This window comes from Rhinichthys klamathensis, unplaced genomic scaffold (assembly GCF_029890125.1).
Source record: "Rhinichthys klamathensis goyatoka isolate OS25496 unplaced genomic scaffold, OSU_Roscu_1.1 h1tg000277l_1, whole genome shotgun sequence".
NCBI lineage: Eukaryota > Metazoa > Chordata > Actinopteri > Cypriniformes > Leuciscidae > Rhinichthys > Rhinichthys klamathensis.
This window is the reverse complement of record NW_026606796.1, coordinates 807,332-824,413: the sequence shown is the minus strand read 5'-3', so window position 1 is coordinate 824,413 and position 17,082 is coordinate 807,332. Positions and strand designations below refer to the sequence as shown.

The following is a 17,082-nucleotide window of genomic DNA, read 5'->3' as shown; positions in this document are numbered from 1 at the left end:
TTAGATTTCTTCAAACTAAGAAGCCCAAAAGGATCGTGCTGCAGGAAGTGTTTTAGTGTGCATTAGATTCCTAATGTATTTGTTTGGACATTTTTTGGTAGTGATGTCAATGTCGCCAAGGAAAATTTCTTGTGTAGTCAAATAACTGCCACTTACAATACTTCAGGTTGTTTTCAGGTTTCGTTGTCCGTATTCTTTACTCCGAGACATGGATTACATCATTACAATGTTGCATTTTCTCCCTGGTTTGGTAGACTTTGACAAGACATTTTAAAACAGACCAAAATGTGTTATTCGTATGAACGGGAATCATAAAAATATTATTAGAAGTCACAAAGATTAAACGATTATGAGAGTCTTGATTGACCAAATTTCATCTCATGTAAAATGTTGGTTTTTAAAATGTCTTGATGTATGGCCAATATTCCTGTTTCTGGTTATGCTACAATAGTTGTTTGTGGTATTTTTCTTTATTTAGGTTTAGGCCTGCGTGACTGTGACTCTTTTAACTCTATTCAGTGAAATTCAGGCATTGAATCAAGCTACTGGGAATCATCTTACCAAGACCATTTGCTAGTCTGTAATCGGACTCTGCTTTAGGTCTGCTGTACTGGTAATCTCTTTTGTTGTGGGTCTTGTTCTGGGTTTCCTTATTCACGGAGAGCTCCACCGTGTGTTTTCGTGCTGTCACAACTTTGACCAGAGAGTGAAACAGAGGGATTTTGGGAAAAGCCAAGGGAGCTCCCATGGGACACATCCATCGTTGAGAGAGACATCAGGCAGCTCTTGGGCTGTTGGTGATGCCAGAACCCAAACACGCCTAAAACCACATCTGTCCCTGAGCCTGCCCGCTAACATACACACACGCACACATACACATACAGATGTCCCCGCTGACTGTGAGGACAGAGAAGGAGGCTTTCTCAAGGAGGCCAGCCAGAGTCACGTATCTGACGGCTGCCAGAACTTTGGTTTTACTTCCATAGCAATGTCAGCATTCCTGAACACATACACATCTCCAGATGTATGGCTTTTACTTATGCGTCCCGCTAAATGAGCCGTATATTGAATATTAAACATATACACATTTAAAAGAGAAAGGAAGTGTTGCAACAAACAGGAAATAAAGTTGAATGAAAGTTAATTTTAGTAGCTTCTCTCACTAAAGTATACATTCTAAAGCCCTATTTGGACGGTAGTTGTTACTCATGGGGTTGTAAGTTCCTTTCAACATTAACAGGGGTTAGTCAGTGATTTTATTGCTGCCCGAATCCAGAATGTCAGTGTTTTTCTCCCACCACCCACGTAAAAATCCATGGCTGAATTACTTATTGTTTTTTGACAAACACCAAGGTTGTGTGGTAATTTAATTGCCGTCCGAATCCACATCACTGAGTTTACAAGAAGAGATCAGTTAAAAGTTCTCTGTTTAAATCCTTTTTGACCACTGCCGAGCACTGTACAGTTGCGCTTCGCTGTAATTTGGATGCATTTGAAAGATGTAGCCTATCATTTTATTCCTTAAATGCTGGAAATTATTTACAAGAACGATGTTTCATCGCTGCTCAAAGAAGAAAGAGATGACAAGCATGTAAACATTTAAAATGCCATAAACGTTTGTTATGGCACTAATTATATACATAAAAATATAAACCAAGCAGCTTTATGTTTACCTCATGTAAATAAGTGGCTGTATTAAAGGGGTCTATTATGACCTTTTACAAAGTCTTGGTTTTGTTTTTGGGGTGTACTCAAATATGTTTTCATGCAAAAAAACGCATTATTTTTAACGTAGTGTTACATTATTACAGCTCCTCTCTCCCCAGTCTGGGCGAATGCGCTGTTTCGATGAAGCCCCTCCTTCCGAAATACGAAATGTGCTGTGATTGGTTAGCTGGCCCAGTGTGCTATGATTGGTCCAGTGTGCTTTGATTGACACCGCTTAGCGCGTGTTCGGGTCATATCTTGCCCCTTCATAACAGCAAGCTCCACTCACTCAGATGTAAATAGCAGCAATTTCAAACCAATGCAGGCCTGATTTAGACTTAATAATAATAATGTTAACAAACAAGAGGACCATGCAGAACGGATTTCATTCACAGATTTTCTTAGACACTTTAGATACAATGTTATACACCATTTAATAATTAAATTATTTCTGCTAATTTCCACATTTTTAAAACGACATCCATCAATTTGAGGTAAAATACAACAGAAAACCATTTTAAATATAGCGCGTCTATCTTCCCATTTTTAAACAGGAGATTTAAATAATTAAATAATAAATAGGATATTATTTTCCTATTATTAAATGAAATATGTATTTATTCTTATTATTCCAAGCATACAACATTTTATTTACAGCAGACAATCATGCGACTGACCACGTGAGCAGGGCTTTCCCGGGTTTGTAGAATCCCAAAACTCGCTCCTCCAACGTGAATTTATCGCCATCCTAATGCATGAGTTTAATCACTGAGGTGCCATGCAAATTTTTTTTTTTGGACGTCCCCATGAGAAACTATTACCGTCCAAATAGGGCTCAAGCCTATTTTTATAGCACAAATGTAACATGACCTCTCTAACATGGACATTGTCTCTTTTTCTCTCTCTTCTTCTCCCAGCTGAGAGAGACGGACGCTAACTTGGGCAAGAGCTCTCGGATCCTGACCGGCATGCTGAGAAGGTAAGAGTAAGGTAGGGACCGTTTCTGATACCTCTCTATGGATGTGTTTGACAGTGGCCCTATACCATCCACTGCATGAACACACAAAAAATAACATGCTTATTGTTATGCACTGTGGTTGCATAGCATGAATCTAAATGGTCTTCTGAGGAATTAGTAATTATCCCAAACACCCAACTTCCATGGAATCAGCACATTTTTGTCACATTTTAATTATTATTATGAGGGAAATTGTGTGGAATTCTGTATTATTAGGAGGGAAATTGTGTGGAATTCTGTATTATTAGGAGGGAAATTGTGTGGAATTCTGTATTATTATGAGGGAAATTGTGTCGAAATCTGTATTTAAATATGCATCGTTCCCATAGAAAGCTTTTTTAAATATTGCACTTTTTTTATTTCCAATTTTGTGTTTCCGAACAACTGGAAACATCTTGGAAATCCAAATTTAATTTAATTTATATATTTATTTATAAGTATATTTATTTTATACTTTATATTTTATGTTTTTGTGTTTGACTACTTTTGACTACTTTTGGGTTTGGGGTTTGGTTAGAATTCTTTTTATTTTTTTATTTATTTTTATAAAATAAGTAGTTTTTTATGCTTATCAAGATCATTTGATCAAAAATACTGTAAAATGAAATAAATATAATAATTATTTGATATTTTTATATAAGCTTTTTATTTATTCTTGTGATAGCAAAGCTGAATTTTCAGCAGCCCTATTACTTCAGTCTTCAGTGTCACATACTGGGACAAACCAAGCTGGTCGGCCGCCAGGGAATATCGGGCCGTTTTTGTGCTTAGTTTTTTCGGTGTTTTCCGCACCGTTGGCTCTAGTCGGATGCCGTTGGCTCTAGTCGGATGCCGTTGGCTCTAGTCGGATGCCGTTGGCTCTAGTCGGAAGTTTTTTGGGCCGATTCAGCATGTTGAATTGGCATCGGGTCGTTGGTGAGAGAGAGAACTCTGATTTGCTGTTCAGCTTAGCGAACGAGTCAGTGCAAGAGAATAAAAGCGTGATGAAAGTGAGCAAAGCAATAATTTTACGTCATCTTACCTGAGCATTTGAATGCACGAACATTTTCATAATAACATGAGCCACCTGGAATGAAGAAAGTGATCAGCGTGATTGATATTCAAAATGGTTAGCGAGCGCTGCTTTGTATTTCTGTAGTCCTACTTTCAGTTTCCCTTTTTGAATGATGAAAATAGACTGCTGATATAGACATATATTTACTTACACGCAGGGGCAGAACACACGTGCTAGTTGACAGTCACCTTTAGTCCTTTTGTTGTGTTCAAACGCAGCTTTTTTGGCCGAGACGTACCCGACGAGATGCGACTAAACATGGCTGCAGTGGGCAGCCATGTTTAGTGGGGAGCAGTCATTTCCTGGCGTTATTGAGAATCGAACCTGTAACCTTCGGGTTACCCAGAGCCATTGAGAGAAAGAGTTGCGACACGCTTTGATGTCGCCGCGACGGCTGTCACGTGGTTCATGTAAGCCCCAATAGTTCCAAAACATACGCGGGCTGTCATGTTCTTCTATGGACAGACAGCAGCGATTGCATTATTAAACGGGAAATATAAAATAAAACACAAACCCAAGTACTTTATAAGCTGTTATTGCATTTTGTTAATGTCAGTTTTACATTTAGAGAGGCAGGGTGACAACTTAGATAAGTTTTAGGCTATATTTTTGGAGGGAAAAGCTTAGTGTTCATGTTCGCATGGGTAGTAGCACTGGCTTTAGCGGCTCTAACTTAACTTTTCCATGTCATTCATCTGATGACGGACGTCTCATGATATTTATTTTAGCACAACTGGGCTGTATTAGGCTATTGATTCCCGTGATCTTGCTTATAAATTCCGATTCAACCATTAGCCTACCTTCGTGATCACGCAAAGAGGTCTGCAGTCCGTTCAGAACTCCAACCAACATAAAATATAAATAATTACGCTGTGCATGTACAAATGAACGATTTAGGAGGGAAATAGACTGCTCCCATAACGTAGAAAGCAACGACTAAATTTACAGCAATGTTCGGTTAATATTAACTTCATAAAATGAAACCGGAGAGATAGTTAATGAGTGAATTAACTATGTTCTTAAATACGATCCATAACTGTTAACGGGATTCATTTCAGTATGGCTAATGTACCCCTTCATCCTACCCTAATCATAGACTAAACCATTCATCAGAAAACACACACAAATACATGTATACGATCATGTACTGTGTGTACAGTACACATGTTTCAATCACACATAACTAACCCTAACCCATTCACACACACACACACACACACACATATATATGAATGCATATATTATGTAGGCTATAACACAAACACATATATGCATAACCCTAACCCATTTAAATAAATGAATTGTGTGTGTGTGTGTATGTATATATAATTATATATATATATATATATATATATAATTATATATACAATTTTATATATATGTATATATATATATATATATATATATATATATATATATATATATATATATACACACAATTATATATATAATTATATATATATTATTATATATTATATATTATGTACATCAGGTTACCGTAATTTAGCTAATGTTAGTGTTGTAAGTGTTGGTCACGTAAGCTATCGCTGCAATTAACCTATTATCTTCCAATAAACATTTACTAAAACTGACTACATAACATATAACTACTGACTAGATTCACGAGAGGTCGGCTAATGTGTGTAAAAGTAAAAAAATACAGTAATTTCATTAATTTACCAGCGAGCGTACTTCGGAAGCACTGAAAATGAATGGGGTTCAATGCTGGAACTATCAGTGTTTGGAACTATTGGCTGCTCCATGACACGCGTTACTTCCGCATTCCTAAGTTCCTATGGCGGTCTATGGGAGTGTCGCAACTCTGTTTTTCAACGGCTCTGGGGTTACCAATCTGACTCGCTGTCCCCTCAATAAAGTTAGTTTTAACAGATAACAATGCCCAAGTCTTTGCTGTAACTTTTGATTAATGCATCCTTGCTGAATAAAAATATAATTGAAAAAAAAATCTTACTGCCCCCAAACTTTTGAATGGTAGTATGTATGTGTATATATTAGGGGTGTAACGGTACACAAATATCACGGTTTGGTACGTACCTCGGTTTTAAAGTCACGGTTCGGTACGTTTTCGATACAGCAAAAAGATAGAAATGCCAGAGAAATTTCCTATTTGTTAAAAGAAAAAATATTTTTAAATAACTGAGTTTTCCTACATCTTGAAACTTTCAGGTTTATAAATGGGGGTAATCTTTGAAGGATGAACAAATAATGTTTTGGTCATCACATTAAAAATAACATTTAAATATATATTTATTTATATATTATTTGAGTTTTGAAGTGCTGGAAAAAGATGTGTGAAGTACTTGAAAGCATTTCACTATTCCAGCCAAACTGGTTACAGTTAGTGTTACTACATAAATCCATGGTGAATGTTGCTGGTCTGTGGACGTAAAGTATTACTAGTAGCCTAGAAATCTAGACGCACCCTAGCGGCAGCAAAAATCATTTCGCTGCCAGTGTGGTCTAGCAACTCTCCATAGACGTTTTAGCTGGAAAAACCAAAAACTGGTCAGGCCAATCACATCGTGTATAGAGTTGGTGGGCGGGCTTAACACAATGACGGCAGAGTTGCGACGGTCAGAGCAAGCTCGGGCATATTCGGTTTGAAGTCATTCATCCTCGGATGCGGCGCCGCGCGCGCTGTTACAAAAAAGCTGTGGCGAAACGATCAACTTGTCATTTTTGCCGCACTCGCTATCCAATTGCGTGCTGAGAGAATTTGAAAGACAACCGTTTATCCCGCCCATCAGATTGAGCCCTGTCAATGATGAGTTCCCAGACCTAACATCTTGATGTAGGTCTGGCATGCCAGGCTATATTACTAGTTCATTCACGGCACAATGTTTCTCCTGGTTTCCACGTCAGCGCTGTTTGATCTAATAGAGATCTACGGTTAATAACTGAGAAATTTGAATGCTTCTCACTAGATCTAACAGCGATGTTATTACTTCAGTGACGAATTCAAATGTTTTCTTCACTGGATCTCTTAGCGCTGTGTAGTAACAGTGTCGCTTGATCGAGATCGGCTCTTGCTGCACAGATGTTGCTGGTCCGAACTGATAAACGGTCCGTGAAGCACAATATAATGAGTAGCGCAGTTTCGTTCCGCTTTCATTACGTTTGCCATTTGATGTTGCGCAACGTTGTGGTGATCGCGCCAGCGCGGATTTTGTCGCAGGAAAAATGGTCCAAGGAATCGTTCGGTTTGTATGCGTACCGAACCGGAAGCCTCGTACCGAAACGGTTCAATACGAATACATGTACCGTTACACCCCTAGTGTATATATATATATATATATATATATGTACTGTATGTGTGTGTGTGTGTGTGGTTGTAGTTTATATTTATATATATATATATATATATATATATATGTATATATATTTAATTTATTTCAGCAACATTTTACAATATTATTTAATGAATCACGGATCACAGGCACAGCTTCAATGTGAGCATAGTCATCATGCAGTTGTTGTTTTTTAGCTCTCATCTACTCTAAAGCAGATCTAGCGTTCCTCCCACTATTTTGTCTCTATGTAGTATCGGCTTTAAACAGCAGAACTCATCATTCATATCAGCAGGTTGATGAGATATTGGCTTTTTTCCCTGTGTGGTAGATGTGAGATAACTGAAGCAATGCACAGCTTCTCTCTCTTTCTGTCTCTCTCTCTCAATTCCACTTACTGTTGTTTTCTCCACCAGCCTCATATCTCTCTCCTTCACACACACGCACAATTCAGTTGAACGTCTGTCACATCTCCGCTTTATAAAGTGCCTTTGCGCCCTTGCCTGAACCGTGACGGCAAGGTTTTGTTTCTTTTTTTCTTTTTTTGATTAAGAGTAATATGTAAATGACACCAGCTAAATTTAAAACCCCGGGTCCAGGAAGGAAGTGCCAATTGAAATAGATGCTTCAGTGGTCGTAGACAATCAGGACGTGTGCGGCGAGCGAGAGGGAGAGGAGGAGAGACAGAGAGAGAGCAAGATGCTGGAGACGTAGACTGTAACCAATATTTCTGCATATGTCTCCATTTTGTCAAGTCTCATTAGAGGGGCCGCGGCCGCCCCGTGTCACAGAAGCTGTCCAGAAATCATTCATCATCCTCCTTTCCTTCCCACCTCCCTCTGTTTCTCTCTTATTCCATCCCGCCCCGCCACTAAGTAAATAACACGCACTTATTTCAATGTTATCATATTAATGTTAAAGTTCAGCTGTCACCTAATGGGAAGACTAAATCAGACGTAGCATTTAAGCAATGTAGTGCTGCAGTGAGGCCACCTCAAATCAGGATTTATGAGCTTTTGCATGCGCGCCGTCTCCCTTCAGCCCTCTGCCTTTCTGCATGAAGGCCCACCGCACCCCCAGTTCTTCCTGTCTGCCTAGAAAAGGTCTTCTCTCTCTCTTTTACTCTCACTCTTTCTCTGTATCTCTCTTCCTAACTAGTTTTGAGCTTTCTGCTTGACAAAAGAGTAAATAAAGCCTTCCCACACATATTAAATTTGTGTTGCATCTCAAAGCCATTTGCAACAGAAAAGTTACAAAAACAACAAATAGATGTTTTGGGGGGGGGGGGGGGGGGGGGGTTTCTGGCCTGTTTTTCATCTTTATGAATTTTCCTGGCTTTCATTTAATTCCATGCTTGCTTAGCCCTTGGACATATGATTAATAGCACAATATATTACATATTACTACTACATATTACTTTTTTAATCCAGTATATATATATTTTTAATTGTGTTATTTATAAACTATTATGATATTTTTTAATATTTTCATTTAGTTTTTTTTTTATGGTCAGTTTTCATTTAATATTTTTTATTAATGTGCTTTTGTCATATTTTGACAAAGATTTTTAATATTTCTATTTAACTACAATGCATATTATTTTAGTACTTTTTATACTAATTGTTGTTTTAGTACTTTTAGTATTTGTCTTTTTCATCTAATATTTATATTTTATTTTATTTCAATCAATGACAAATATTTTTAATAATTTTAATTTTAGATTTAGTCACTTCACACAAAATCACTTCACAGTGTATTTATAAATATTCTTGATCATGAAAATTTAATTTAGACAAATTATAAACAGAAGCTAAAAAATAATCTAATTAAACATTTCCAGTTCTTTCTCTTTTTTGGCTAGCAATCACTTAGCAAAATAACAATTTCGCCTGCTAGCTTTGCATAATGTTTAACTGGTTACGAAAAGAGCTTTTGATAAACAAGAACAAGTCTACATTTTTGATAAGTCATTGAAGAGAGGGGATAGGATCTTTCACAGCAGTGATGAGTTTTGTACAATCAGCACTCAATTTCTTCAGAAAATTTAAAAATCTCCACTTGCATTGTCACTTCTCTGGGTCAATGGCGTTTGGATTTGTATTTTTCTTAAATGACTGTACAGTGTGATTTAATTCTATGCTCACGCCGGGTAAAGATGTGAGGGTAATTTAAATGAAAGAGAGGTGAACTTGACTCCCCGTGGCTCTACGTTACTTGATTATCTCCTTTGGCCTTTGTACACACACTCACTTACTCCAGGTTGTGTTTGTCATGGTGAGGTTCACAGGCTCTAAAGCAGTATGTTGAGGACGGAGCATTAGCCCGCTGTGATAAATATTGTTGTAAGATGGAGACAGAGAGACCCGCGCCGCACCAGATGTTTACCCTGAGTGGAGAGCACTGTGTGGGTGAGGACAACTCCAAATATGTGTACTCTGTGATACTTCCGATCCGAGGACGCTGCGTGCATTTTGAGCTCAGCTCGTTTTCATCGCGACTTTCCAGAGTTCAAACGAATCTGTTTATAATACACTGGTATTAAATAAGAGATGCGTATCCCAAAAGGTTTCTAACAGAGGGATTTAATAGTGACACATCTCTGATAGTCTGGTAATTCAGCTCTTAATCAAAGTAAACTCACATCATGATGGGCAAAGCAGTATTACTCTCCCAGTCATCTCGCTCGCTCTCTCTCACTTTCTCCCTGAGCAGACTACTGAGCTGGGCCGTCTCATGCTCCAACTCGCTCTAAATTATTAATGGACAGCTTCAGAAACTCCTGAGGGTTTTAATTATATTGTCATGGTCATACTCGTCTCATTAACTTTTAATGGCAATGTCTGCTTAAAGAAATCATAATATTATTAAAGAATAATCACACCAATTAAAACATTTGCCTTGATTGCGGATTGTTTAATACACAAGCCACTGGATTCAATCGAGTCTTCAAAGTAGCTTGGGAAGACGGATGAAACATGCGTGAGCAATGTGACCTTGCATGAGAAGTTCTTATACTTGCAAACTTACAGTTGGAATTAGTTTGGTAGGTTTGTTTTGGAAGAATATGTATTAACAAGACTTGCAACTGAGAGCATCTCCCTGATGGCTTCACCTGTATTGATTTTTAAAGGGATAGTTCACAAAAAAAAAAGAACATTCTGTCATAATTTACTCAGCCATATTTTGTATCAAACCTGTATGACTTTCTTTTGATATATTGAAAAACATCTCAGCGTTTTTTGTTTCTGTGTTGTCCATACAATGAAATTCGACGGGGTTCCAGTGTTGTTTGGACACCAGCGTTCTTCAATATGTCCTTTTGTGCTCCACTGAAGAAAGAATATTATGCAGATTTAGAATGACATGAGGGTGAGTACATGATAATGGAATATTGACTTTTAGGTGAACTTTCCTTTATAGGCCTGTTAACACATAGTCCGATTTGACTAAAAAACAGTGGCCCTTTATACCTGGTATTAACATGAATTTCTTATGCAATTTTTTTTACAAAGTGCGTTTACACCTTAATTCCAGTGTGATCAGATAGCGATCCAATTACACCTGCTCATGTAAAATGCAATTTACATATTACATTAGAAGTTGTGTCAACTCAAACTTTCTGTCTTTTACCGAAGTTTAAAAACATTTAAAACAATGATTTCTTGCATTTCATTTTCCTTCAGTAAAGCAGAGAAAAAGTTTTAAACCACTCTTTTTAGGGAGGGAAATTAGAGAAACAAGATTTCAAAGTGTAATCCAGTGAAATAATTTGTTAATTGGATATTATTGTTGATTTAAATTGCATGAACAAGTTACAAGAGCTCAAATGTCTCAAAATATCTTCTTGTATGTTCCACAGAAGAAATATTAAAGTCTTATTGGTTTGAATTAAATGGGTAAATTATGACAGAATTCATTTTTGGGTGAACTATTCCTTTAAAACGCATGTTAAGGGAAGGTGTAAAGAGGGCTATTGTTTTATTTTATAATCTTAATTTTTGTGAAGACTTAGTGTAACACAGCATTTCACCTCAAAATGGCTGTGATGGCATCCTTATGGCTTCAGAGCTGGAGTATGGGTAAAGGCCTCCTGCTGATGTGGACAGAGAGTGAGAAGCAGGAGAGAAGGGGTAGTGTTGGGATCAGTGCCCAGCGCAGAGCTCCTGCTCTGCCTTCCCGGCCTTCCACGGAGACCAGGGGCCTGATACCGCATGCAGGTGGTCGAGTCAGTCGCCAGGCAGATCAAAAAGTCAAACCCCTGGGTGGACCTCCCTTTGAAATGGGAATGGGGCAGAAATATCAGACAGAAAACATAACCAAGCCCCGCACCGCAGAACAGCTCCATATTCATGGCCGAGCTTAGAGGAGCCAGGCCTCGATCTTCTGAAGGAGCCCACAGTACAGCTGGACACTGATTAAGACATCAGGTTTTCCACGTCTCTGGGCGCAAACACGGCCGCTTACTTCGAGTGTTGTGCGTTAATGTGCAAACAACTGGAGTGCCTCGCGTGTGTCCCCCCCCCCCCCACCTCTTTATGAAATATTCATATTCATAACACATTACTTGTGAAGCAGAGTAGCTCCGACTTTGTACATCCCGAACAGCTGTAACACTTCTCTGTCACTAAGCGCTCTGATCCCAGCAGCGATTAGATCAGTAGACGTGGTATTGTGAGAGGTGAGCCACACTGTCACCTCTCTCTCTTCCTTGATTTTGCTCTCTGTCTCCCTTTGTTTCTACGTTCCAAGAGTCGTCATCGGCACGGCGTGATAGCAGACGAGAAAAAAAAGGGGAGGGATGGTGGCGGGAGAGCGAAAAAAAACCCAGAATGTGGTTGTATTCTGGTGTTTGCCAGTCCCATTAAACAGACATTTGCAAACAATGTCAAGAGGGAGGAGATCAAAGCGCAAACCCAGAAAAGCGGGAGCTCTGATGTCCTGAAGATCTCCAAATTTAGACTTCCACCGTATTGGCTCCCAGTTCCTCTCCCAGCTTGGAATATTAACGACGTGCTATGTAGGTCATATAATTAATGTGATTCAGGAGCACCAGTGGGCTGTTGAGGGATGCAAATAAAAAGAGTCATGGGGGCCCTCTTGAAGTCTTGTTATGAAGTTGAACAAAAAGATTTGATATTATTTTTAATTGGAGCTGAAAGATATAACAAATTATAGTTCAGTGTGTGTTTTCCCTCTTCTCGCTCGCCTTTTATTCTTTTATTTATTTGGCTTCTCCCTCGTTCTGCAAAGCGAGGGGAAAAGCCTCGTTAAGATGCTGGAGCCGAGAGAGCAGGGTGGAGAAGTGACGGGGGCACGGCTCTCTTTCTCCCACACACTCACTCCCATCCTCGCAAACAAACTCCTACACGCACTTCGCCGTATAGTTTTGTGCGAGTACGAAATTCTTTGACATCAAGGTCTGCTGTCAAAATCATAATGAACGGCTGATATAGACTGAAGGAAGAACAAAGATTGTTCAGAAGCGGAGTCGTAATTTCGCTCTGTCTAAATTTACCAACTGTCAAGATGAGGCATTACTCTACAAACTAACCTTTATAATAATCCTGATGTTCTCTTCTATACACTTAAAGTCACGTGTTGAGAATCAAAAGGTGCTTAGTGCATCTGTTTTGCTGTTTTTGATTCTGTGATCAGTCATTTTCCCCTTCCCCATTGAGTTTTTTCAGTGGCATGAGATCTTGAACGAGCCAAAGTTCAAAATTTGGAGCAATTTCCATTGGTAACTGTCTCCAGAGCGGATGGCCCCTCCTCGTGGGTGCTCTCTTCCCAGCATTTCTCTGATTTCCTTTCTGAGCAGCTGTGGCGAACTCCATGTTCTACATTTGTCATCGGCCGGAGTGGTGAATGTTGCCTGCGGAAACCATGCTTCACCACCATAAATGTTGGTTTGGCTGATGCCATGAGAGTGCTAACTGTCACAGTACCAGTTGTTTGTTGGTACAGTCATGTGGGGTTGTCTTGGTGTTTGCTAGGCCTCTGAATTCCAGTAAAGATGGCAATGCAGCTGCATGCAATGACATTCAAGAAAATTCTGTGCTTCCAGTTTTTTGGCAACAGTTCGGGGAGATCCCGTTTCTGCTCCACATGACCGTGCCCCTTACACAAATTGATGTCCGTATAGAAATTATTTACTGAGTCTGGTGTGGAAGAACTTGACTAGCCCAGATTTGAACCGCACTGAACAAACTCCTGACCTCAACCCAATTCACTTAAAATATGCTTGTACAGTATCCTTTATAATTTGCTTGTTTCAGTCAATTGTGGAGTGCCTTGACTGAATTAAAGTGAAGTGGCATTGATGAGTGTGTTTATACGTATCATGGAGCGTGGTGACGCGCATCTGCAAGATTTACTACTGTAACTGAGTATCTTGTTTCTCTCCTGGTCACAGCTCTCGCAAAGGCCTTTTAGACGCTGGGGTGTTTTGTACCCTTCAGGAATGCTGCGTGTCAGGTTTATTTTGGACAGCAGATACTCTGAGCATCTTGTGTGTCACAACATTTCAGTTCAGATGTCTGGAGCTAACAGTCTTAGTCAGTTTTAGTCAAATGGCAATGTGCAAATGTGTGTGTGTGTGTGTTTGTGTATGCACACATAGACTATAACTGACTGTGTTAGCTCCAGACACATGAACCTCATCTCAAAAATACAGTATTTACATTAGTATTGTGAAATATTATTACAACTTAAAAATAACTGTTTTCTGTTTTGATATATTTTAAAATGTAATTCCTGTGATGGAACATTCAGCAGCCATTACTCCAGTCTTTAGTGTCACGATATCATTCTAAGGTAATATGCTGATTTGATACTCATGAAACATTTATCATATCTAATATTATTATCAATGTTGAAAACAGTTTTGCTGTTTTGTAGAAAATCGTGATGCATTTTTTTTTTTTTTTTTTTTTTTTTGAATTCTTTGAATAGAAAATTCAACAGCATTTATTTGGAATAGAAATATTTTGTAACATTATAAAGGTTATAGTAAATTTTTCACAAATAAATAACTAGTTAAAAATATTTGAATTAAAATACCATTGTATTGGGGTATTTATCAACCTTGTCATTACCTTGAGTCGACCGTGGTCACAATGTCAGTATCATGTGTCAGATTTATGTTTTCGTTTAAGACTAGTTTCATGGGAAGAGACTTTCTCTGCATGTTGTTCGTGCGAATTTTATATTCAATAATGAGTACTGATGGCTCCATAGTGTGTGTGTATTTGTGCATATACCGTCAATGTGTAAAGCTGTAAAGTTTCATGAGCATCTAAATGAAGAGTTTGTGAGTGTATGTGTAGCAGGCTGCTGGAAAGTTGACAGGCCTCTGGATAAACCCCTGTGGCACACACACACACACACCTCAGCCTCATTACCCACTGCTGAGAGCATCATGGATAACAGTGACACTTAAACTGTGTCTCTCCCACTCCTATTAGTGTGTGCTGATTGCCTGCTTTGGAAAGCACACACATGTTTGAGCTGCAAACAAACTCAGGACTGACATGTTAAGTGATGAGTTTTTACACTAGGGCTACATCATTCTGAAAGAGAGAAAAAATGCATGTGTATATATCCTTTCCACTATACTAAAGCTAGCAGCATCTATTTAGCCTCCATTTTAAGGTAGGACATAATAATATAGGACAGGAATCAATCTTTTCTGGCATAAGGACCTCTCACCCAGATATTTGTGTCATCTAAATATATATTTAAAAATAATTATATTTAATTAATTTAATACATTAAATTTATATAATATATATATATATTTAAAAATATACATGAAATGATGTGGAATATATTATATGATCTGTTTTTTTTTTACTTTTAAAAACATACATAAGTGATTAAATCATGTTTCTTTTAACCATACATTGTAATAACAGTTAATATAATATAATATATTTTATAACTGTATGTACATAACTGATATATCAGTCCACAGACCCTCAGAGATGAAAAGTGTAGTAAGTAACACTACCATATTGGTTATGATATTTTTTTATGATGCTGTGGTGACTGAATGCTTCAGAACAATTGGTATTTTACCCTTGAAATAATCCTGCCTTTTACATCTTTACGTCAGTCGATCTTTTCCACTTTTCCAATTATTAAACTCGGTGGGGTCACTGTGTATGACATTGGAGTGACGGGCTTCTCCTCCTCTGTCGTTTCCGACCTCGTAAAGGTATCGCTCGTCAGGGTGTTAGCTGCGCTGTTCTGAGATCAGTGACTACGTCCCCCTTGAAGTGGCTGCAGTGTCATTCCAAGGGCAGTGTGCCGTTTGATCTGGTGTCGGGCGGCTGTCGCTGCACAGGGCCCTGTGATTGTCCTGCGGGGAAGGAGACAGACATCACCTACCTACCTTCAATGAAAACTTCCTCTGGAACTTTTTGATTGACAGTGACATTCGTCATGGCGACCAACTTTTTTGCCCTCTGTTGTGTTTTCTGTTCTAATACATGGTAAGAGGGTGCATATTTTCTGTCTGGTCTAGTGAAACTGAAGCACTATGTGTGTGTGTTTTTGGGGTGAATTTGAGCATCCATCAAACATTTTCGAACAGTTAAACAGCTGTTTGGCATTAATATACACATGGCCGTTTGCCTGGATCTCAGAATTTTTCAGCCTATTGATGACATTCAATATATATAGCTCTATTTAATCCTCCAAAATGGCCAATTTTCTTCAATCAAAAGAACCATCATTGCAGCTATTGTAGCCAATTTGATTTTAAATGTTTAATACAGGAATTAAAAAAAAAAATATATATATATATATATATTATACATTTGTTATAAATAAATATATATATATAGTTAATATACAGTAAATATGATAGAATATACTGTATATGTATATATGTACACACACACACAGTTTGAATGGTTTGACGGTTTGAATTGATTTCACAAAAATTCTTTGGTAATTTTTCTACTAATCAGAGACACTATTTTGGCTATTAAACCTCCGGTGGAAACAAAGACCAAATATAAATCATCATGATATTCACAATGTTGCTTATGAATTCTGGTAAATTGGGCAACTTTTGTCATCTCTTTCTCATTAGGTTGAGTTACATAAAAGGGCTTTCCTGAATTGACCCTATTATCTGATCCCATGTTTGTTTTATTGGTTATTTTGTCATCAAATTTTTGAGCAGGCACTATCTCCTATTTCGTATCCCGTTTCACCCCCCCACCCCACGCGTCCTGTACATGTATTGTTCTTGAAATGAACAGTAGGAAGAAGTCCAGGTAAAGGTGAACAAGCAGGGCTAGTGACTCTTCACATTTAGTCTCGGTCAGAAAGCTGCATACATATACTTAATGTCTTCCCTGCACAAGCTTTCAGACTTCTCTTTGTTATATTGTCTTTCATATTTTCTCTCCCCCCCCACCCCCTTCCCCCAATTAATGTGTTTGTGTTTAAATTAATAAGTGAATTGATAAAAATCTCGGTGTCAGTGGGTGACAGGTTTTGCGTGTGAATGTTTGTATGCGTGTGTTTTGTTTTGGAGAGAGCGAGAGAGCTCACGCTGAAGGCCCTGAGGCATGTAAGGACTTTATGGCTCACCTCATACGCTCATTAAGGCTGTTGTTCGGCTTTTGTTGCATAATTACCTAATGGCAGCTTTAAAAAAAACGACTTCACTGTCTTTGACTGACAGCGTATTGCTCTTACGAGTCATCTTTGTCTCCAAAACCTGTCTTTTTGTCTTTGGCAGAACTAAAGCTAGGATGCTTTCAACATCTCTATGAGGCAGCGTGTTGATGGTGACTTGGAGTGTGTTGTTACAGCTTGTACCAGCTGTACCACTGATGTTCAGTTTGAATGACTTCTGAAGTTTGACGTCCCCGTAGTTATTTTGTACTGGCAGAGAAGTGCATTTGATGGGTCAGACGGTCTTTGCTAACCGGTTTTCTTTCATTCTGCCCTGTGCTGATCTCCATTTTAATGTATTGAGG

The 17,082-nt window shown here is 38.4% G+C and overlaps 1 protein-coding gene across 4 annotated transcripts in view; it reads left to right on the top strand.

The window, feature by feature from the left end:
• vti1a (vesicle transport through interaction with t-SNAREs 1A) overlaps window positions 1-17,082 on the top strand; it is a 142,766-nt gene that overhangs the window by 88,376 nt on the left and 37,308 nt on the right. For 2 of the 4 annotated variants that reach the window (XM_056268816.1, XM_056268817.1), the window contains one exon: window positions 2,625-2,697. In XM_056268816.1, coding sequence (XP_056124791.1) covers window positions 2,625-2,690 — 66 coding nt within the window. In that variant the 3' untranslated portion in view covers window positions 2,691-2,697. The remainder of the gene's footprint in view (window positions 1-2,624; window positions 2,698-17,082) is intronic. The other 2 variants (XM_056268815.1, XM_056268814.1) reach the window with 1 other exon arrangement.